This window comes from Acipenser ruthenus, chromosome 2, assembly GCF_902713425.1.
Source record: "Acipenser ruthenus chromosome 2, fAciRut3.2 maternal haplotype, whole genome shotgun sequence".
Taxonomy (NCBI): Eukaryota; Metazoa; Chordata; class Actinopteri; order Acipenseriformes; family Acipenseridae; genus Acipenser; species Acipenser ruthenus.
Window position 1 is genome coordinate 43,699,174 of NC_081190.1, and position 23,839 is coordinate 43,723,012.

The following is a 23,839-nucleotide window of genomic DNA, read 5'->3' on the forward strand; positions in this document are numbered from 1 at the left end:
AAGTGTGTTTGTAAAGACTTAAGCTATGCAGGCTGATTTTGAGGTGGGAGTGAGTGTATCTATGTGTTCATGTGATGAATAGCATGCAGTAAAAGTTCAATTTTACAAACACCACTGTACTACCCCCTGGTAACAATGATCTGCCTTGTAAAAAAAATGGCTAACTCACCCTTCCATGTCTTTTATTTATCAAGCTTTATAATAATGCTTTATTATTATTATGGATACTGATACTGTACTTGTGTTTTACCATGTATTTATCATGCTTTTACTGTGCTTCACTGCACTTTCTTATACTTTTACCATGGTATACAACAGTAAACCTTTATAGAAATCTATAGCCTTTAAAAACTAGTTCCAATCATATATGAGGACTCACTCAGTAGATAATGGCTCTCTGTACAGCTGAGACACTCGTGCTGTGTAGGTCCAGTGCAGAGGTGACAGGACTTGTGACAATGCCTGCAGGCTCCCCTCTTGTCCTGGTAGGAGCTCAGGGGACAGTCCCAGTGAGTGACGCAATGCCCCTGCTTATTCTTCACCATGCCTTCGATGCATGTAATGCAGTCAGATGAAGAGGAACCCTTACAGGTCTGACACGTTCTATCGCAATCTGCAAGAAATGCACAAAGAAATTAGTTAAAATAGCAAACAAATGATTCAATTGTGGTCCAGTTGTTAAAGAAAAGGGCATGTAACCAGGAGGTCCCTGGTTCAAATCCCACCTCAGCCACTGACTCATTGTGTGACCCTGAGCAAGTCACTTAACCTCCTTGTGCTCTGTCTTTCGGGTGAGACATAATTGTAAGTGACGCTGCAGCTGATTCATAATTCACATACCCTAGTCTCTGTAAGTCGCCTTGGATATAGGCGTCTGCTAAATAAACAAATAATAATAATTGGGGTAACACTATACATTGTTGTATCTGTTTATCATCCCAGTATATAACGTTTTAATCATCATGTGTGACTGTTTGGTACATTTAATAAATTTTCCAGCATAATTTACCAGCATAATTTATCATGCTTTGAAAAAGCCTAAGCTCTTTCTGTAATGATGACCATAAAAACTCACCGCTAGGGTGCACTATTACTTTCATGCCCACATGTTGTTTTTTCAAAGATTTGCCGTTGAAAATATCTAACAAACTCACTTTTTCATGGAGGAAAAAATTACCAATTCACAGCCTTAGTGCACTCCTAGTGGCCATTTTGATACAGAGATCGTTACAATAGACTTTATTAAAAACTGCCAAATATACATGAGCGCTGCAACATTAACCTCACATCTAACCTCAATATATTTGTATGTATGTGCTTTATGATGCTTTAACGTTTGCTTGGTTATACACGAGTGTAGATGTGCATTAGTATTGAGCATGCTTTTCCCATACCCTGACAATCGCCAGTGTCCATGTCATGGTAGGTGCCGTCAGGGCATTCCTGGAAGCACTGTCCTCCGTACAGCACTGAACTGGAATCAGCACAACTGACACAATCATCAGGATCGGGGCCGTCACATTCTGCACAGTCAGAGTGGCAGCGGCTGCAAGTTTGCGACTGAGAGTCTTCATAAAAATCTACAGGGCACTTATCAACACAGACTTCAAGATGGAGGAAGAAGTGATTGTTGCACTCTGAAGGAAAACAAGTTTAAAATTGTAAACTACACACACTACACAAAAAGCCATTATCTTCTCAAACAAAACCATGTATTTGGACTACCCAACCACCCCACCCCCTGCCAATTATCCCCAACATTACATCGGTTCTGATGGCACATAGATGCCCTGCTAATGGTACTCTTCTGTCTCATGACTGTGTTACATGGTCACCTTTCTCATGTCACACAAAGCTGCTCTTTTAATTCCACCCTTGAGTTTCACACACCTGTGCATTAAATAAGTCAATTTGCTTCTTAATGTTACACATTCTGTTAGTGCCTTTTTGTTTAATGTCACGCTGCTTATTTGCCAATGCTGTCCTTTACAGAGTTGTTCAATGGGATTCTGCGTTTTGAGAGACACTGATTATCTCAGACCTCTTGGGATATATATTTATTTGCCAAAATTATTCCAGAAAAGAACAAGTAGCTCACCTTGTTCATATTTTTTATTAATTATAATAATATTTATATCTGTCTGGCTTTGAATTTGCTTTGAGTTTGTCTTGACTGAACAGACTTCCTCGTTCCATTCAAATCACGTGAGTTTTTAACTGGCCCAACCTTCACTGCATACTATGTACAGTGGTGAGTAGGTGGGAAAAGTCAAATTGAAAGGCAGACAGATGCATATATAAAAAAAATGGAAATAACAGTACCCAGCAACACTCAACATAAATGCATACAACATAAAAGGCAGGGGATGGGTGGCAAAATAAATACAATTACATTTGAAGCAACTTGCTCTTAAAAAAAGCAATATCATAAATACTGTAAGTGTCCCTTTTCCATCGCAATGTTATGTGGCCAAAATAGGGTGTTTTTTTCAAGTTGGAGTAGTAATTTTGAAGCACAAAACTTGAACAAATGAGAAAGTTCAGCTGCACAACATTATGGTGGTAGTACACATAATTAGTGCTAGCACTGCAATTCTGCTTTTCGATTCTGCCTCTCAGAAACAATACAAAGAGTATCTTCTGCACTGATGCTCTGCGTTTGCAGAGTTCTCCTTCCCTTGACTGATGACTCTCTAATGTACAGTACAGTAGAGGGGCTTCATATGAAAAAACATCCATTGCTGGTCACTGCATGAAATGTTACAGGCATTCATTCATTGATTTATTTGTTCATTCATTTACTTATTGCTTGCCATGACCAGCACAGGAGCATAACTGCGAGTACTAGACCAGACAAAGACCCACAGAAGAATAACAAATGGGCATATGTTAAAACCCCAGTACCATAGTGTGTGTGGGCAGTTTACACTTCAGTGTGGCATTCCATTCATAATAAAATAAAATATTGTTTTTCTGACAATATATGATACACAATAGCCTCATTAAGCTGCCTTTATATTTGGTGGTCACCTATTTTTTTTAAAACCAGCAATAATCAGAACAGTTTATAGAGATTGTGATGTATCAATATACAGCATAATTCATATATTTGATTTTATTATTTATTTCTTAGCAGACGCCCTTATCCAGGGCGACTAACAATCGCAAGCAAATACAAATACATTCAAGTGTTACAATATAAGTCATACAATAAGAACAAGAAATACAATAATTCTCAAGTGTGACAAACCACAATTCAATAATACAGCAGATAATAGTGAAAGTTACATCAGGATATGATTTATTATTATTAACCTAAACCATAAGTATATTTAGAGTCTGAGAGGGGAAAGCTTACCACTGCAGATGCCATGCTCGTCACACTTCTTGCAGCCTGGTGTGCAGCGCTTGCAGAGCCCTTCCTCTGAAAAATGCTCGTCAGGGCAGGTTGTCATGCAGCGGTTTTGGTAAAGCACATAATGCTGATGACAAGCCTGGCAGCTTGTGGAATCGTCCTTGCATGCTTTGCATTCTGGGCTACACTTTGTGCAGGTTTCTACATCTTCAAAATATCCACTGGTGAAAGCAGAGGAGTTCATTTACAATATTAATAGGTTAATGGATGATTAGAGGTCAGTGTATCATAAAACAGCTGGAGAGATAAAGCCAGGTCAGAATGGTGTCTGAATTCTCTAAAATAGTGAATCTGTAACAGTGCATAACCACCTAAAACAATGCTGAGTTTTGCCTCTTACGAGAAATGGATGCCTAATGAGCCACCAGCACCCGCTGTTCCTCGGACGCCTCTCATCCCAATACTATCCAAGCACCTACCTACCTGCTTAATTCAGGACCAGAATCTAAACTGATATGCCTGCATACAAACCTTATATTTATTAACATTAAAATGTATTACAGCCACAGACAATAGTATTGTCACTCTACACTTAATATAAGATTATTCAAGAAAACATGTTAAATACTAACATTTAGTGAATATTAGCAACTAAATAATATGACAAAGACCAGAATGTTTCTGTTACTTAAGCAATTTAAAATTTGTGTTCATGACAAAATGATTGGCACCTTTACATTAAAAGTTTGTAAAAAATGTAACAGAACTGTGACGGAGTGCCTTGTCGCAGGTTCGTGAGTGCATGAGTGCCTTTATGGAAGCAGCTGGGACGCACAACAGGAGACGCGTTGCTAAGCGACCAATTGAGCAGTGGGCTCGTCTGACGCTGAGCTGATCGGGAGGTTCGGATTGGTTGGGGGTTGTGCCCAGGGAAGGCTGCATGAGCTGAAAAGGCATCTGCGCTACAGCTAGTGGTGATTGCACCGCCATGCTACACAGACAAGTGCTGTGTGGTTGTTTTTGTCATTTCAATTCGCAGACAACGGATTCGGGAGATGAAGCTACCAAGCCAGCACAAACACCCAGAGCACCTGCACTGCCACAATACCACCACGTGTTCCAGGCCTGAGAGCGTCCACTCCGCAGGAACTACTGCACGAAACTGTTATACTACAAGACTGTGCTCGTGAAGGCACGGCCCAGCCGAGGCCACCAGGAAGAGGCCGGAGTCGACCGGAGGATGATTAGACTTCATTAGGTCAGTTTAGGGGATGTTGATCCCAAACAGTATAGAGAGGTTTTGTAGTGTAGTAGGTTCCTGGAGCGGGACGTCTCTTTTAGTGGGACTAGCGCTCACCTTGTGTGGCTATCTTTTATTTGTAGCTTTATTTTCTTTTGTTTTCTTTATTAAATCCAGCACTGGGATTACCACTGTTGGTACCCTAGCATCGGGTCTGTGCTGTAATTAATTAACACACACTGCTCTGTGTCTGATTCAGTATTATTCAGTGATGACACTTCACCCTGTTACAGAATTAAAAATATATATGAATTGATTGAAAACCAGTACCCAGTAACTAAGCTGCATTATAACGCCAATTGCCAGAAAAAAAGAGCTTATTATTTCCAACATCTGTTGAAGAAGAACGTTTTGGCAAGACAGCAGATGATGGTCAAGACAAAGGAATTTGATTCACATTACAACGAAGGAAATGGCTACAGAACGTTATCAACGATCAGAGCAATAATCAAGAAGTACCACAGAACAAATTCACAATAAATGCTTGAATGAAGTGGATGTCCAAAGAAATTCCGGGTACAGCAGGTAGGAGAATCATCTGAGCACCAAAAATCCAAGATTTTTTTTAAGCAGATGTGTGGTAAAGCTATCCTAGTGTTTAACCTTTTGTAGAAAAACAGGTCCCATTTACTGACATCAATATACAGAAAAAAAAGTGTGTCTATGACATTCAGAAGCTTATTGAAGAAAAATATGTTGCATTCTGTTTTATTGGGCATGGTATTCAGGCATTTTATCTGACAATATATTTCTACGCCAAACTGTTGCTCCCATAGATATAGAAATACAACTTAAGGGGGCTTCAGTTGACACTAGATGTCCTTCTCTCCAGCAGAGCACTGTATACTGTGCACTAGAAAAACTAGACTGCCAGCAATGCGAATGGTTCGTATTCCCATGTGTCTTTATAAGGCTGCGTGGTTTAGTGATATGTCGTCATAATTTGCCGTTATTCCTGAAACTAGGACAGCTGCATGATTTTTATTTTCTGCGCGAGGTAAAAATGTGCTGGATAATAACAGATCATGTTTCAAGTAAATCATTAGGAAATAATTAGTTTTAACTGTGCCTCAGAGTCTTTTCAACTTTGGGTTCAGGAAAAAAAAAAGCCTGGATAACCCTAAGTGTAAACCTAGTGCCAGTGATAATGTGCAACTGCCACATTTTATCTTTAAATTTCATGAAACAAAAACTGTTAATCACTAATTGGTTGATTGTGTTATATTCTACTTTGTGTGTGTTTTGTGCCACAGGAGGGGGCAAGTAGATTTTTCTAGCATTTTGTCCCTTGAACAATATGGTTTTTTTTGTTTTGTTTTTTATAATTCCACACCCCTGAGTTTACTAAATGCTTGTCCTTAATCTGTTACTTTGAATTATTATGTTAAGTGTAGGGTGCCAATACTTTTGTCAACGACTGGATATCTTACATGGACAAATAGACTTTGGCCCAGATATTCGCAGTGATGCGCAATCCCCTCGCAAAATATGTGCCTCGCAAAAATGTGTGCTTTTTTTCTTTGATATTTTCCAACACGGTACAAAACAGTTGCGCAGAGTTGGAAAATAGCAGTTTTGTGCTCAATTTGCAAATGTGTTTGTGCCTCGCAAAACCACCTGCGCATTCCAGAAATGCACAAGAGCTACTCGTGAATGCGCAGAATTGGAATACTACACGACAATGTAATGTAATGGAAACATTCTACGTATTGCAAGCCTGTCACAGTTGTGGATACAGGTATCTGTTTAGTGTCTGCCAGCTCAGTCTATGTTACATACCTACGGTATGTACTATGATACTGTGCTGTACTTGATTCTGTTTTGGGAGTTATTCCTTCAGCACCAAGAAAGCGTGCTTGGGAAAGTGATTAGTTTTCTTTTGGGCCGAAAGGAACAATCATGATTGCAGCTTCCCTGTTTATTTTTTAAACATGCATTAACACTAGTGATGCTGCTATCACAATCGATCTTTTGAATATAATCCTTATATAGATGTTGACGGAACCTTGTATGATCGCTGGGTGTTTTCCATTGTTGTAGTACCTCTGAAAGCACCTGCATTTCACTTCAGTGATTGGGTGAGCGAGTGCTGGAGTGATGTGTGCGGAGTTAAGGATTGCTTTTTAAAAGCGTTATTTTGTGCCTCGCAAAACTGGTTTTGTGCTTGGCGCATAATTTCGAACATGGCAGGATCTCGCAAATTGTCGGCCACTCCCCCCAAATTGCGCTATGCATACATTATATTTGTGCATGGATTGTGGCACGCAAAAAGAAGTTTCGGATATGGCACATTTTGCGCATTCGCGCATAACGGCCATTTGCGACACGCATAACCCTCTGCGCAGTGCGCAAACCTTTCGAATATCTGGGCCTTTAACTTTTTGGGATAAAATACAGTTTGATATTCTGTTCTAGACTGTGAAAGGCCTCTAGAATAACAGTGTTAGAACAGTTTAATGAATATAAATTTTCTTTATATGTGTCAGGAATTAAATCTTTGTAAATAGATAGCAATATAAATGATAGGTAAAGCCTCTCACTGTTAAATAAAACAACATGTGTTTGTAATATTGCTGAATGAGTCTAACCTTGGGCATTTGCTTAAACATTTTCCCTCATGCAAGTACAGTGGGTGTTTTGGGATGTCGAGACACTTCTGACAGTTGTTCTTCTCCTTGGAACATTCTGCACACCCCTCCGCACAGCCCTCACACTTTCCATTCTCTAGGTTAGCAAAGGTTTTCTCAGGGCACGTGGTAACACAGGATTGATGTGCTGTTAGATATCTTCCTACAGGACGGCAGAGAGAAAGATGAATTAAAATAGCTGTGTTTAACACATTCCGCTTTTTAGGATTCAGTAGTTTTTCCCCCAGTTACACTCAATGAGTTAAAGTTGTTATGCTATAATATAACATTTTTGAGAAAGTAAAATAAAACTATAACAAATCAACAAACATCTCAATCTAATTTAAAATCCCATATGTAGTACACCTTTGATAAATAAGGCCCAATGTGCCTTAATGAAACATTAAGGTCCATTGTTGATATCAACACTGATCCTCCTACACAGGATGGATATTATAAGTGGAAGGGCCAGTGAAAAGTCTCACAGTTGAGACTGGAGTCTGTGCTAATATTTCTAAAGTTAGTATGTTCTTGTCATTCTGACACTGCAGTGGGAGTTGCAATTCAACTCACCTGCCAGTATTTAGTCAAATAGTTTGATATTTACCTGTTTTACACGAAGTACATATTTGTTCTGCAGTACATGTCTTGCAGAAGCGGTCGCACTTCTCACATTTCCGATAAGCTGAAAAAATTGTTAAGAAATTAAAATATAACAACATTAGTATACTCACACTTCTTATCCACTCAGGACCTCAAGTACAAACAACTAAATCACAGCAAACCCAACATGGGAAGTGCCTGTCTGGATTAGTTGAGTACCTGGTCAGTAGGGGTAGTTGTAGTGTGGTGAGGTGAAGTAACCCTATAGTTTATTTTCCTCGCTAACTCATATGAGCCCAAATGCCATGCAGCCCTCACTGAGGGACCCCAGTCAAGAACATTTGGATTGACTACTCTACATAGATTGCTGATTTGTTCTGAGCAGGATGGGTCTCTCAGTTTAATCAAAAAAATGTACACGTGCAAACCCCTGGCTCAGATGTTATTTTAAATTGTAAACTGGGGTGGCAAACTATCTAGACTTATTATTGACAAGAGCCTCTTACTAATGTTATGAAACTGTTAATTAAATAAACTTGGGACAAACTGTGTAATGTATAATGTAATGTATTAGTATGTGATACAAATGCTGACTCAAAAGAATGCTTTCCCACTGTAAATACAGATCTCTTTAGAGCCAAGTAGCACTTTAAGTAACGCATGTGCCAATTCACTGTCTTAATATACAGTAATTGTTCTTACTACCCTTCATATATTTGTGGCTGTACAATCCACAGATTTTTTCTATGGTGATAAATTCCCATTGTTTGAAAACACTAATGCAGCCCCCCCCCCCCCCCCAACTCCACCTTCTCTGTTCCTCTGAAAGTATATTCCTCAGCCTGACGCTCTGCTTATGACTCTTACCTTCCATGCAAGTGACTTCTTTCCCATCATGAAAGACTTATAAAATAAAATAAAAATACATACCAGACCAGAAGCTTCCAATCGGGCAAGATTTGATCAGGTCTCCACACTTTCCCTTTACAAGCTCTTGATCTCCAGGGCAAGACTCACAGTCATCAAAGTTAGGCCCTGCACAGGTTTTACAGGTCTGATGACAAGGCTGACACTCTTGACTTTCTTCATCACCATAGAAACCGCTGTTGCATGTTTCAACACATTCATTTTCTTAAAAAAAAAAAAAAGTCCAGACAATAAAATAAAAATTATTCATCCAGGTCTATTAAATGAGGAGAATAATAAGATTAAGATTTACCAGTTTTCCAAATTGCTAAATATTTTTATACCAGTTAATGTTCAAGAACACATCAGGTAATGAACAAAAGTAAAAGTCCTGCTTACCTGAGAAAAACCAGCCTTCCTCACACCAGTAGCACTGATTTTCATCACAGCTGACACAATTCTTATGGCATTCTCTGCACTCCATGGCTTTGTCATCATTATACGTCTTTTCAGGACACCCTTCAAAGCATCGTGTTTTAAACCTAAAGGACAGTAACTCTTGTAAGTACATATTTGCTTGTTGGGGTTCCAAAAGACATCCAGACAATCACAACCCTTGCTATTACCATGTGTTCTACTCAGTGTTAACTGCAAGAAGTCATTCACTCACTTCCTCCCCTCTATACCACCATGTGGCAGTTTCCTGTTCATGAGGATTGTTGGGTCAGCTCACTTCACTTGACACACGTACATTTGGGCTGCTGGATGCTCTGGGTGAGGACAATCCTTATTGTTTCTGGAGATTCTGAGCTAAGCTAAATCTATTTTCCACTCCTTATGGCTTCATAATTGTATTATATCCAATTGGCCTTTTTGCATGCATTAAACTATTCTTAATCAGTTTTAATCTGAGCCAAGATTAATCTGATTCTAATCTATCGACCCTATTTAAAAAGTCTATATTTTCATTTGCTATTCTAGTCATGAATTTCAAACAGTATTTTATTTTTAAAAACATACCTCGAAAAAAACTTCAAACTCATAAGGTAAAGTTTTGTCAATAGGACCCTGCATTGCATCCAATTTGGCTGTTTTTCAATTTGGTTTGAAGTTTTTCTGCCCTTTTTGTTTTTTACATTTTAATAAAATCATGAAACTTTTTTTTTTTTTTTTAATCCCTGGAAATGAGTTCTTCATTGTCTGGTAAGCCATTATGTCACCTTACCAGCAAGGGTCGCGGTATCACTAACTACAGTGCAATACTACAGAATAATATCAGGTTTCAGATACAGCTTTAATTCAGATTGGTGTGTTGTAAATAACTCATTAACACAATAGTGCGTATGATTTTGTGTACAAAGCCTGTGCTCTGAAACATAACAATATCCTGGATTCTCCTCATTTCCCAAAAAGGGTGTTAAAGTAATAGTTTACATTAACATAGCAAACAAGCACCAATCTTTCCACTGGGAGTTGCCCGGCCTCAGATGTATCATTAGAATGAATGACATTAGACTGGCATGTGGGCATCAAGCAAACTCATCTAACAGCACTGCACTTTGTTGGTAGGCTTGGTAAGTGCCCTGTGTACACCATGCCAATGGAGTGGTTTTAGCTGATGCGGTGGCTTAAATTTACTACTAGGGCAATTTCACATGCATGACTTAGCAAACTGAGAAAAGATTAAAGTAAATGGAATCCCATGTATTATGCTACTTAGGCAGCACAACCCTGTTTATCTATTGTAAAGGGTGAAAATAATTAGCAAACAAAATCAACTTACATGTAAAACCCATCTTTACAGGAAAAACAGGATCTTGGGTCAGCTATAAGGAAGAAAAATACATACTCATTTTATAAGCTAATCACCAGAAACAATTTATTTGATGGGTTTAGCTATAATTGTTTAGCTATAATTGCTCATAATTGTATTAATACTTGTGCTGTGATTCTTGAAATATATTTTTGTTTATGACTGTAAGTTGCCCTGGATAAGGATGTCTGCTAAGAAATAAATAAATAAATAATAATAATAATAATAATAATAATAATAATAATAATAATAATAATAATAATACACAAAAAGCAGTATTACAAATATATTGGGAAATATTTGGAAAATAATTGGGTGATATTTATAGTACAGCTATGGCCAGAAGTTTTGCATCACATTAGAATTATCTCATTTTGCTTCAGAAAATCGAATGAAACCTGCTAAATAATTTTACGTTAACATTTTAAATGACATGCTGCTTTGTAGTTTTCCATATACTGAAAAATGAAGAACTGACAAAAATGGAACAAATCTGTCCATTTCAAAATCTAATATGAAAACACACGATTCCAAAAAAGACGTCACACATCTTGATACGTCCTACTCAATTAGAAGTGGTAATGAGTAGATTTGAGCTATATAAGCATGATTTTAACATAGATTTTGTGACTTCAGAGCAAGCCATGGGGAACAGCCATACCTCCTGGGAAACACGCTCAGCCACCATTGCACTTCATAAGGAAGGTTTTAGCAGATGTCAGATAGCCAACAGAGGTTATGTCAGCCAAAGCACTGTATCTAGGATCATCCAGAAATATAAAAAGACTGGAAGCTGTAAAGTTGCCCCCAGGTCTGGACGCCCAAAAGTCAGCACTGGATGCCAGGATCGCCACCTATGCTGTTCAAGATTGAGAGATAGGACGGCCGGTAGTGTCCACTTACTGCGGCAATGGAAAGACGTTGGATTGAAGGAGTCTGCGCGCACCGTGAGAAGGCATCCATTGGACAATGGTCTGGTGTCAGGGAGGCCTGCTAAGAAGTCTCTTCTGAGCAAGAATAACATCAGAGATCGGCAGAACTTTTGTCGCACATACAAAGACTGGATCAGACTGGACCTAAGTAATTTTTTCTGATGAGTCCCCCTTCAGTTGTTTTGAAAACCGAGGGGGATTAAGAATTTGAAGGTGCAAAGGAGAAAGATACAGTCCCAATGACGAAGCATCATATCTAGGGATGCTTTTCTGCCAAAGGCACAGGATCCCTACACGTTTTACCCAAGGGGACAGCTATGAACAAGACCTGGTACCTGAAAACACTCAAAGACCACCTCCTCTCTATGGCTCAGAACTGTTTTCTTCCCAGCAGTGATTTCTACTTCCAAGATGACGGAGCCCCTTGCCATCAAGCCAAACAAGTAAAGACATGGTTAGAAGATGACAGGATCACGCCACTGCAATGTTAGCATGGAAATTCATCTGCTCTCAATCCTATTGAGAATGTTTGGGGTCTGATAGGACATTAAATCAGGAAAAGTCAACCATGCAACTGAAACAAACTGGAATCAAGTGTAAAGGCTGCATCGAGGAATCTAAAGGATAACAACACTTCAGCGCCTCATTGTCCATGTCCGAGAGAATTAAGGAAGTCTTAAAACACAATGGAATACACTGATACAAAGTACTTCTATTGTGGCTTCCGGTAGACTTTTGCGATATATTGTATTTTGTTTGATTACATCATGTTAAATAAAAGATCTCAATTATGTTCATATCATTTAAAATAAAAAAGATATCTCAAACCTAAAATTCTCAGGTGATGCAAAACTTTTGGCCATAGCTGTATGTCGTCAAGATAGGGCACCGTAATTTTACAAATAATGCTGCATATTACCAAAAAAACAAAATTATATTACATCTAAAAAAATATTAACTAAAAACAACAAAACATGGGTTTACAATGGCAAAAGAAAACTTGCTTTAGAAGACAATCATTTCACTGAGACTGATGCAAAAGCAGCCTGCATTTTCTATATGTCCTCACCCAAAATATGCACACATATCACAATATAAGAATTCAAAATCACTTATGTTCCCAGTATGTCATTCCAAAACAGCGATTATTCAACTTTTTTGGATATTCCTGGCTTCAGATCATATAAAATAGCTGAAACTGCACTTGCTGTAAGCCACTGACACACTGTATCACCCCAGGTCTAACTATGACTTCAGTTTTATTAGATCTTTCAGCCGATTTCTACAACACTTACAATGGTATATTGTGGTATACTTTCTGAACCTACCGCTGAGAACAGAAAAAGAACAGGCTTTTAGTTACTATGCATTTAGGTTGTGAAACCCATTTCCAAGGGACTTTTGCGATGCCAGATCACTACAGTACATCTGAAAAGATATTGGTTTGCCATTACCTATTAGATAATTATACATTGCCTATGAGATGTTCAGTGTGTTTAGGAAACGCCGTTGTATAGAATACTGTATATTGTACAACTCTTGGGCAGCATGATTTACATTTGCTATTTAATATCTACTTTTTGTCTTCTGTGTTTTCAGTCAGAGAGCCCTTATGAGTTTAATGAAAGCTAATCTACCACCAGGGGGTGCTCTCACGCTGCATTCAAGGCATTCCATTAACAATGTTAGTTTTATGTGCCTGCATTTTGAATTGGAACAAATATAAATATGTTGTGCCTCAAATTATAATGTGTCATAATTAACAAGCATTTTATTAAAGTGTCTAAGGTCTTCAAGAAATTGCATAACACAAGTACATTTTAATTTTATCATCTATTTAAAAGAGAAACTGTAATGCAAATGAATATATAACCATTTCAATAGAAAACATGTTAACTAAAGCTTCTGACACATTTTCAGCCTTTCCTTGAGCAGTATATCGTATAAAAACCATTAAAACAAATTAACATTGACTGTATTGGAGCTCTCTTCCATCGCTCTTTGTGTGACGTCCTGTCGTTGACTCGCTCTATAGTCACACATAGTATTCTATTGACCGTATGTCCTGTTCCTATATTATGTAGCCATTGTTTTGTTATAGCCGCCCTTTGTTGGTTTAAAGGCATAGGCACACAAAAATACTTTTTGTTACTGTTTTTCCTTTTGTTATTTTTGCACCCGAACGCATTCCATTCCGACATAATTCACCGTGCCGGCGTTCACTGGTGTGGGTGGCTGTCAACGATATGACGTAACAGCGACGCCAGAAGAATTCCAATATGGCGACTGCCTGCATTTCCAGTTGACCCAGAAAGATGACAAAAAAACTGAAATACTAGCCAAACGCTTGACTTTTTAACAAAATTGACGCAGCGAGACTCATTTATGTATACAGAGCATTTAGAGAGCCTTGTTATTTTGAGTACAGTTCCCCTTTAAAAAGAAAAAAATGTCAGCAAATCAGTGGGTGGAAAAAGTGAAATGTGTAAAACTTGTTGAAGGATGTCCAGTGGCTTGTTCAATAGAGAATAGCATGCTGCCCACCTGCTAGCTGTACATTCCTGTTATTTTTTGTGGTGTACAGTACAGTAGCTATTAAAATGTATTTATTAAAAATGATCCATATAAGTAAAAAAGACAAATGTTTCATTAAGTGCCTTCACTAAATGTTTGTCTACTTGAAGTTTTACCTTCGAATCTTTGATTGATTATGGATGAGGTATTTTCAGTATACTTTAACTGGGACCTTAAATGTATGGTGCCTCCACTGCCTTCCAGGCTCCATCCCCTTACAAAAATATTGTGATTTATAATGAAAGTCCTAACATTGTCAATGGGTGAACGGCCTCCTTTCATTCCTTACGTTTTTTACATTCTTATGTTCATATGCAGAAACTTTCTTTCAGGAATGAATGCTGCGTTATCATCATTATTATCATCACTATTGTGGTTAGAAAGTATATGTTAGATACATGTACTGGAAGTGTTTGCAGACCAGTGCCTAAATAAACAGACTGTTTAAAAGATGTCTACCTGCTAGACATGGGCTGGCCAGAGCTGCTGGTTTCTACCTGGCCATGATTGCAGTGAAGCTGGCTGAAGAGTTGTTCATGCTGGTTTAAAGTAACTGTAACTAACTCCATAAATCTCAACCATTTTGCAATTCCATTAGCTACGTATATCTTAAATGTGCAGTTTTAAAAGAAACATTAGCACACAAGTTATAGCACACATGGTATAATTTTACATGATATCTGGTACTAATTTAGGTTGAAGGCAATTCAGTATTTTAACTTAGCGTAGTGCCAGATATCATGTTTTGAAATGAAAATACATGTTTGCTAGCAGGTGTTTCTTTCAAATGTGCACAGTTGAGACATTCTAAGGAACTATTTTGTTAGCTGCAATTACTTTAAGAAGTCAAAGATCGAGACACAGCCTTGACAGATGTAGTGTGGGATGATTAGACTGTTTGGCCCCGGATCTTGCCTTCCTGACCCCCCAGAAGGGAGATATAGTTGCAAAGGAGGGAGTAGGGAGGAGGGGGGATAAAGACTTCCAGAAAATGTAATGAATTGTGGGCTTGGTCTATATAGCATTGTTGGGACTATATTCAGTCAATGAATTGATGCCTAGATCTAGCTGATATGTCTATGCTGTCAGTCTGCACATCAGCTAGGTAACCAGCAAAGAAAATGTAATCAAAACCAAAAGAATGTGTGTTTCAGTTCCCTAGTTTTGCTGTCATGGTACAACCATCATTTCCGTCTGACTGGTGAAGGGAAGATGAAGGGTGTAACGTCAACTGGTACCCAAGGCATTGTAATGTAGTTTAAAGGACAACTTTATATTTTATGGTTTGTTTGTTATAAAATGACCCTGAATATTTCCCTACTTGCATTTGATTGGACAGCAACAAGAAACAGAATAGAACAGTGCAGTTTAAATAGCGATCACTGTAAAGAAGGGTGACACATCAGGTCTTTTGCAAGCTTTATTGCAACTATTTAAATGTAGCTCATTATGTGCTAGTTGGCAAGAAAGCTATTCTCATAAACTGCAGATAAATGACTGCCAAACAGATGACCTTGCTGGCAGTGGTGTTTTTCTCATAAGAATTTTGAGTGCTTCACATTTGTATCAGCATCAGTACTGAGCTTACAGAACCTTCATTGCTGATGACAGATAAATAATTATTCTATTTGTTCCCCTGGAGCTGTGCTTATAGATGAAATTCAGGTAGGCAGCAAAATATAAGTGCTAGGTAGAGGATTTATCGAGATGCTGTGGTATTAAACCTGCAAATGAAGCAGGTCCTTTTGGAAACACACATCAAAAGTGGTTTATTAAGTATTTCATTGTCTATTACTTTTAAAGGTTACTAGGAAAACCTCAGGAGCTTCATATGTGTTGCTCGAGGAGTGTTTAAGGTGGAGCAGAGCCGGTGTGTAGGAAGCATGGCCAAGCTTTATTTTGAGTGACACAGGTCTTTTGTTTATTAACCACTGAACTAATGTGTTTATAAATGTTGTTCATGTTATAGTAATGCTTAGAAAATATATAAAACATTTGTTTGTAACACCATTTTAATTTCCGAGGTGTGTAGAAGTGAAATCAGTTACCCTTATCTGTTGTAAAGGGAAATTAACTTCAAATAAACAGGTCAATAGAAGGTTACATAAAATCACAATACAAGCCCAAACCATGACAACAGCAATGCAATGACTGAGAACGCAAAACAGTTACTGTTACCAACACAACTGAAAAGAGTGGGGCCACAGCGGGTCTGCCGTGACTGAACGAAATCTCCCTGGTGGCCACATAAAAATGAGACAGTCATGTTTCCAGGTATGAATTACAATGGTTGTCCTGGCTCCCTCCTTAACACTGAGAATATACTTCAGCTCAGCCTACAGAGCAGGTGTCACTGTTGATATTATTGGATGCCTCCAACGAAGGATGTATTATTGTTCTTATAGCAATGCTCTCTACCAATACCATCACCGCACCACCTGGTGCATCATCTGTCAACTCATTACATCATTGTGAACAGGCTGGCTGTAGGGGTGACATCAGGCAAGAAAGGAACACAGACAGACAGTACTGGCAGGTGAAATTAATTGAATGAAACAAATAAAAAGATTTAAACAAAAACAGCACACGGCACTTGAGGCCAAAATAAATAGACAAACAAAACAGACAGTGGACAAACACTAAGCAAACAAGTACCGTGCTGGTCCCCCAGCATGACGTAGCAATTGCTTATTATTTCTTACTTTTAATTTCTCCTTCTCTCCACACCCGTTCTCCACTCATCGAACACACAACCCTGAGTGAGTAAAACATGCATCTATATATACTGTTGTGCCGGGATTCAATTACCAATTAATTATTCACTTGAATCCCAGCATGTGAACTAATTTGTGCAATCCTGTGATCACATACTTTATCTGCATGTGAAGTGATTATGCAATCCCCGTGCCTAAATACAACTATATATTTTAAATCACTCGTGCTATACTCGTGCTCACTCGTGCTACACATTGCGGGCAGCAGTGTGGAGTAGTGATTAGGGCTCTGGACTCTTTACTGGAGGGTCATGGGTTCAATCCCAGGTGGGGGACACTGCTGTTGTACCCTTGAGCAAGGTGCTTTACCTAGATTGCTCCAGTAAAAACCCAACTGTATAAATGGGTAATTGTATGTAAAAAAATAATGTAATTGTATGTAAAAATAATGTGATATCTTGTAACAATTGTAAGTCGCCCTGGATAAGGGTGTCTGCTAAGAAATAAATAATAATAATAATAATAATAATAATAATAATAATAATAATAATAATAATAATACACAGACCTATTTATATCCCATACACCAATACCTATACACCAACATTAACACACCACACGCAACACATAACACACACATGGGCGGTGCACACTGCCACAGTAACACAATACTTAAACACAATACTTTTGATAACAGGCTTTGTACAAAAGGGAGGCAGTGAAAAAATGTTATCAATAACTTACAGATTCAAGGACCTCATACAACTATACTTTGATGACTGACAGACACAGCACTATCTTTATCATTATAATTATAGCCATTCTTATCTTCCCTGCTTGAGCTCATACTTGAACTTGTGCCAGATAGAGGTGCCGGTACTTGTTTTGTTGGGATAATCTAATTTCATTATTTTCAGTGTATAGAATTTAAATGAAAGTGATACTGAAAAAAAAGCCTGCAGACAGCTGTTTCCAGGGTTTACTGCTAAGCTGTACAGTAGAAATGCAGAAGATTTTAAAATTTGTTTTCATCTGTTGTGGTATTTTTGCCCCTCGTGCCAAATAGTCAAGGTCTACAGGTTTCATTTGTTGAACCCCTTTTTTTCAGATGATATACTTTGAGAGGGTTTATTCTCGTGCCTATTTACTTACATCTAATCGTCATTAGCACAACTTTTGTCTGAAAGGAAAAAACACCATTATAATTATGAAACAAAAATAAACAACTTATGACTACTAACAAGTTAAAAGTATTGTTGTTTATATCTAGTTCCGTAACTCTATTGGGTGTGTTTCTTCTTGCTGAAGAAAATGTGGTAATGACGATTTGGATAAATAAGCTTTCAGAATACAGCTCATTGTCGTCCTTCCAGGATTTTATAAGTTGTCAGATCAAAATTCTTTAGAAAGGATTATATGAGACTTACATAGCATGCACTTTTTGCATCCCTTCTCACATTCCATGCATTCTTCATATTCTGGGTCTTCAACTTCACCTGCACAGACAGAAAGAAGGCACTGCTTACATTTTCCTATTTACTGTACTTAATTCTGTATTCATAAAGTATTTGCCCATAAATTGGCACAACAAAAAACAAAATCCAGATGTTACAAAGCTTCAAATACATCATTTAGGGGAGTTACCTCATAAATTACTTGCTTTAAAATACTAAAAATGGTACATAACTTTCCAGGATTTCAGAGGGGCTTGCCATGGCTTAATTAAGGACAAATGTCAATGTCAATGTCAGCGACTTTCAGTGCATGTCGATTGTGCATTAATTAGACAGTGTGAATAGAGTTAAAACTCAAATATGGATGTAGGTTTGCGCTTTATACACGGGTTGAATGTATATGCAAAATTAACACAACTGTTTTGTTTAAACTATGTTGACATAAAAGATTCAAGTTTTGAAATTTACATCTGTGAATAAATGTAAGGAATCATTCCAGGCATAAATATAAGTACGGTTTACGCATATGATTGTTGATAATTTGATTTGCAAGCAACATTCATAAGATACCTAGCACTCTATCACTTTAGAATGTATGCCCTAAAATAGGCTTTAAATTAAAACTATTCTGCCACCTGAGGCAGTAAGTGCATCAGTAAATCATGAAAAATGCCATTTTGCTTTGTTTAAACTTTAATATTTTTTATTTTGGTTTGTTTGTTTATTTAAATTTACATGTAATTTCATTTTGGTTTTGCTTTGCTTTGTTCTGTATTGGGGCAGTGGAGGACTCTGTTACCTCATGTGGTGCCCACAGACTGGAGCTTGGTGGCTGACTTCAGGGGACAGGATTCAGATGATATATCCCATCCCATGCAGCCACAAACCAACCTCCCTTTGGCTAAGCTGGGGCCGTAAAAAAATACTGCTAAGAATACATTTGCTTGAGCAGGCCTGTTGCACCTGATAAGATTTGGCTGTACACTATCTTTCTAAACTGTGCTTTGGTTGCGCACAAACATTTTACAGAAACGTATCAGAGAACCCACCTTCTTCACAATTCAGCTTTATGCATTCTCCATCAGATGGATAGTAGCCTGATGAACACTTTAAGCATTCATTAGCCCTCTCGCATGCCTCACAGTTATCAGGGCACTGCTGGCAGATCTGCTCTGCAGAGGGATAGTAGCCCTGAGGGCAGGCTTCCTCGCACTCTCCTTGGAACAGGTAGCGGTTGTTTCCAAATTTATCTGAACCACACAAAGAAAAAAGGGCAATGGTTATTCTCTATAGGAGATATGTTTCAAGGAGGCTTTCCAATATTTATTTTTTTTAATTTCCAAGAACTTACAATAAATGGCAGTAGAAAGATTATGTATCTGTATTGTCCATTAGTGTAAATGAACAGAATGTATAACCAGATTACAGATGCTGAGGATCACCATCTGTAACAATAATGCTTAATCTATTTTGTTACTAGTTGTTAGGAAGACATAACTGCCCTGTTATGGCATTTAAAGAGCTTAGTTCCCATGGGCTGCCGAATAATTAGGATATAATGTACTTCCCAAAAATCTGTAGCTCAGGGACCAGGGATGCAGGCACTTACAGCAACAGTGCTCCAATTGACCTGACCCTGTTACACTATATAATAAGTGTCAGTTATTCAAATATAATATGTATGAACTAACATTTTTTCTGTTAAATTCATATGAGGTAAACATCGATTTAGGGTACATTCCATACCTACTTATAACCTACTTATAGGTTTAACTTATGATTGATCAATGTTAAAAAAGAAAAAAAAATCAACAAAACAACTTAATCGGAAATAAAATAAATTAATTATTTGTTCGCTTAATAGTAAATCATATGCCTGTTTAAATGTAATTCTGCTTCAAATTGTAAAATAGGTAATGCTATTCTTGGTAATTTTGTTTCCTTTCATATTTGGGTCCCAGCGCAAAACGATGTATCATGCAGTTTTGAGGAGAAAAGAAAATCACCAAGCAGCTCATGTTCCCCAGCTACATGCAGAACTAATGCTAGGAATGTGGAGTTGAATAACCTACTGAAATGATGGCTACTAATAGCTCAGCTGGTATACCCCATTTGCACTCCGCATGAAATAAGATTGGGTTATTTGCCTGTCACCTTTAAATGCAATTCAGTTTCTGCTATGTATTTGGTGTAAAGATAAATGCTGGTATGCAGACTTTCATTTATTCTCGCTTATTTCACAGACTTATCCATGAACACTTTGTGCTGCCAGCTGGCCTTGGAGCTCTGTAGTCAAAGCAGCTGGGTTATAAAGCTGGCCAGATTTACACGTTCAGTGGCTCACATAATTCCTTATGACAGAAGAATCTGGACTCGAATGGTTTACAATGGCGTTCCATTAAAAACACAACAGTGTTGTTTTATTTTGATATTATTCTTTGTAATGCTTCCATAGACTAAATATTACCCAACCTTCTGGCATTGCAAAAACCACTTGTAATGTTATATAGAGCTAGCAACACATGATCCTACTGGCTAATTTTGTCTTGTTAACATTATACAAAAATCTGTAAATACCAGTCCTTGGCAATTGGCAGTATTTACTATATTATCAATAAGGAGATGGGGTATTACTGTGTTTTTGAATAGAGGTTGACATCTTGGTAATTGTGCAAATAAAACATGCAAAAATGCAAACGACCGGTCTTCAAGGAGTCCGGGCTTGATATCTGCATTGTTTATTCATTTGCTCCGTATGCATTTTATGTTTAATTAATAATATTTAACGTGAGGGTCATTGTTTTTGATGAATACATGCATTAAGATGAATCTATGCATGATATACATTTGTACTGTGTAGACACATCTAAAACAGCTGCACTTGTATTAGTGTATTTTGATTAAAACTTTATAACATGTGACTGCCACATGGAGTAAAAGAAAAATCAGTATTGTGCAATATAGTGCTGCAGCATTGTTTATATTATTGTTTTATTTGTATGGATTCATTCCTGGTTGATGTTTGCCGATACTTGATGTGCAAAATAAAAGACTTTGCAACAACTATACATCGCTGTATCTCTTGTTACACCAACAAATAATGGAAAGACATACATGTACCATATCAAAAAAGTAGGCAGACCTTCACTATTATATTATATCACTGGGGGGCTAATCATATTCCTTACTCGCAGACAAACCACATCCTGATTGAGATTTTGTATGTTTTAATTATGGGTCCTTATTCGAATAGTGTTTTCAAAACAGCAATCAAATACAGGAAGTAGTAAAATCTGCATCTGTTTTTCTCTCATATACAGGATAAGGAGGGAAGGAGGGAATGGCAAAACGTGTGCATGCATATGCAGCTTTACAGTACTTTTTGATCTTCACAAGAAAGGTTTAACTAATTAAAGACAGATTTTCCAACTTTTTTGTTTTGTTTTAAGGAAAATATTTGGTCTTAAAGACTCTCATGCTTACAGAAGAGCATTAGGGCCCAGTGTTACTGTAACTTCAATAAAAACTGTTTGCATATATATATATATATATATATATATATATATATATATATATATATATATATATATATATATAATCAAATTATTTATCGACTGGGACCCCACGATAACAAATCGATAATATTTTAATGAAATCAAATATTCCATGAAATTAAAAACGTGTCTTATATACAGTATATATATTAACTTACTGTCAAGAATGTAATCTGTGTTGTTTCTTCTAAAACTTATTGAGAATATGCGTCTGTGAACAAATACAGGATGATGATGCAGAGATCAAGAGTTCTGCTTTTTTAATGTATTTTATAGATATTATTTTGTTTTAAATCAGTCCCAACTGTAGCCGTCTGTCTTGAGCGAAACTAATACATTAGTATTACATTATACATTAATGTAGTATTAATAACACATTAATTGGGAAATTAATACAGATTCTAACAGCTGTGTGTCTTTTTCTGATCACAAACTGAAACTCTGAGCAGCTGATTCAAATTCAGCGCCGTTCTGAGACAGGGGGAAGGGGTGGAGCTACCAGCACAACAGAACACAACAAAGCGAGGCAGTTCTTCCAGCTACAGCGTGGGAGAAGTGCATTGTTTTAAAAGTGCAGAGCAGTTAGAAGCAGTTTGAAAGCAGATTGACAGCTACAGAAACTCAACTTAAATATACTACAATAAAAAAAATAACTAGAAGTTGCAAGCAACTTGACGGCTTCCAAGGCATTCTTGTTCCTATATGTGTTCCATAGTAGCCATTACCCTATCTACACTCTGTAAGGAGTTATAAGGTAGTTTTGCATTTGACCTTAAGGACAGGTCAAAGGCCATGGTCAAGTTAATTTTTGAATAGAGCATATATGGGTTCATTTGTGTATTCTATAGTAACTATGACACTGTCTAAACTCTAAAAGGAGTTCTAAACAAGTTTTGCATTTGAGCTTTAGCAAGTTAACATGTGAAAATATGTGCCCATAGCTGAAATTTAATTTGCTCACGACGGCCATGTTTTTTTTATGTAGCGAGTTGATAGACAACCTTGCCAAGGTTATGTATGCAAAGTTTCGCTTAAATCGGCATAACGGTTTCAGAGAAAAAGACATTTGAATATTTTTTTTACAAATCCAATATGGCTGCCAAACCACGTGACCAATCGACTTGTAAATATAGGCCATAAGGGTAGTATGTTCCCCAAGTTTCACATCTGTACCATAAGAGGTTTTGGAGAAGATTTTGTTAAATTGGCCAATATTCACGAAAAATCCAATATGGCTGCCAAACCATGTGACCTATGACTTTGTTTTCACTCTGACACAACTTCCCAAATGCCTCTACCACCACTCTATGAAGATTCACAAGTCTACAACATTGTACCTTAAATGAATAATGCAATATGTGCAAATATGTGCAAATTGACCATAGCTGAAATTTGATTGGATCATAGCGGCCATGTTTTTTATGTAGCGACTTGCTTTTAACAAACTTAATAGACAACCTTGCCAATGCCATATATGCAAAGTTTTTAATCAGTCGGCATAATTGTTTCAGAGAAGAATTTGTTTGAATATTTTCGACAAATCCAATATGGCTGCCAAACGATGCGACCGAGCGACTTCTCTTGAACAACCTTAAATCTAGACCATAAGAGGAGTATGTGCTCCAAGTTTCAGATCTCTGCTGTAAACCGGTTTGGAGAAGAAGATTTTTTAAAATTGTCCAAAATTCTCAAAAAATCCAATATGGCCACCACACCATGTGACCTATGACACAACTTCCCTTAGGTGCCTACCACCCTGCCAAGTTTCCGTGCAACAAAATTTTAGAGATGTTTTGAAAAAAGAGCAGAAGAAAAAAAACAATAAAAATCCTAACAGAAACAATAGGCTTCCCAGTCATTCTGGCTTGGAAACCTAATAATAATAATAACATGGCCTTCAAGCCAGTAGTCTGTGACATCTGCATGATGTGGGAAATCCGAGAAAACCCAGCAGAGCTATACCAAGTGTGTGTAAAGTGCTGCATGATCCAGGACTTGCTTAACCCT

General features: G+C 37.5%; 1 protein-coding gene across 1 annotated transcript in view; it reads right to left on the reverse strand.

Moving 5' to 3' along the window:
* LOC117409381 (proprotein convertase subtilisin/kexin type 5-like) overlaps positions 1-23,839 on the reverse strand; it is a 182,371-nt gene that overhangs the window by 13,936 nt on the left and 144,596 nt on the right. Inside the window, exons 23-32 of the mRNA XM_058996278.1 lie at positions 19,328-19,528; positions 18,252-18,320; positions 10,575-10,617; positions 9,191-9,333; positions 8,816-9,016; positions 7,890-7,967; positions 7,244-7,445; positions 3,359-3,576; positions 1,395-1,637; positions 380-613 (exon numbers count right to left, since the gene is read on the reverse strand). Coding sequence (XP_058852261.1) covers positions 380-613; positions 1,395-1,637; positions 3,359-3,576; positions 7,244-7,445; positions 7,890-7,967; positions 8,816-9,016; positions 9,191-9,333; positions 10,575-10,617; positions 18,252-18,320; positions 19,328-19,528 — 1,632 coding nt within the window. The remainder of the gene's footprint in view (positions 1-379; positions 614-1,394; positions 1,638-3,358; positions 3,577-7,243; positions 7,446-7,889; positions 7,968-8,815; positions 9,017-9,190; positions 9,334-10,574; positions 10,618-18,251; positions 18,321-19,327; positions 19,529-23,839) is intronic.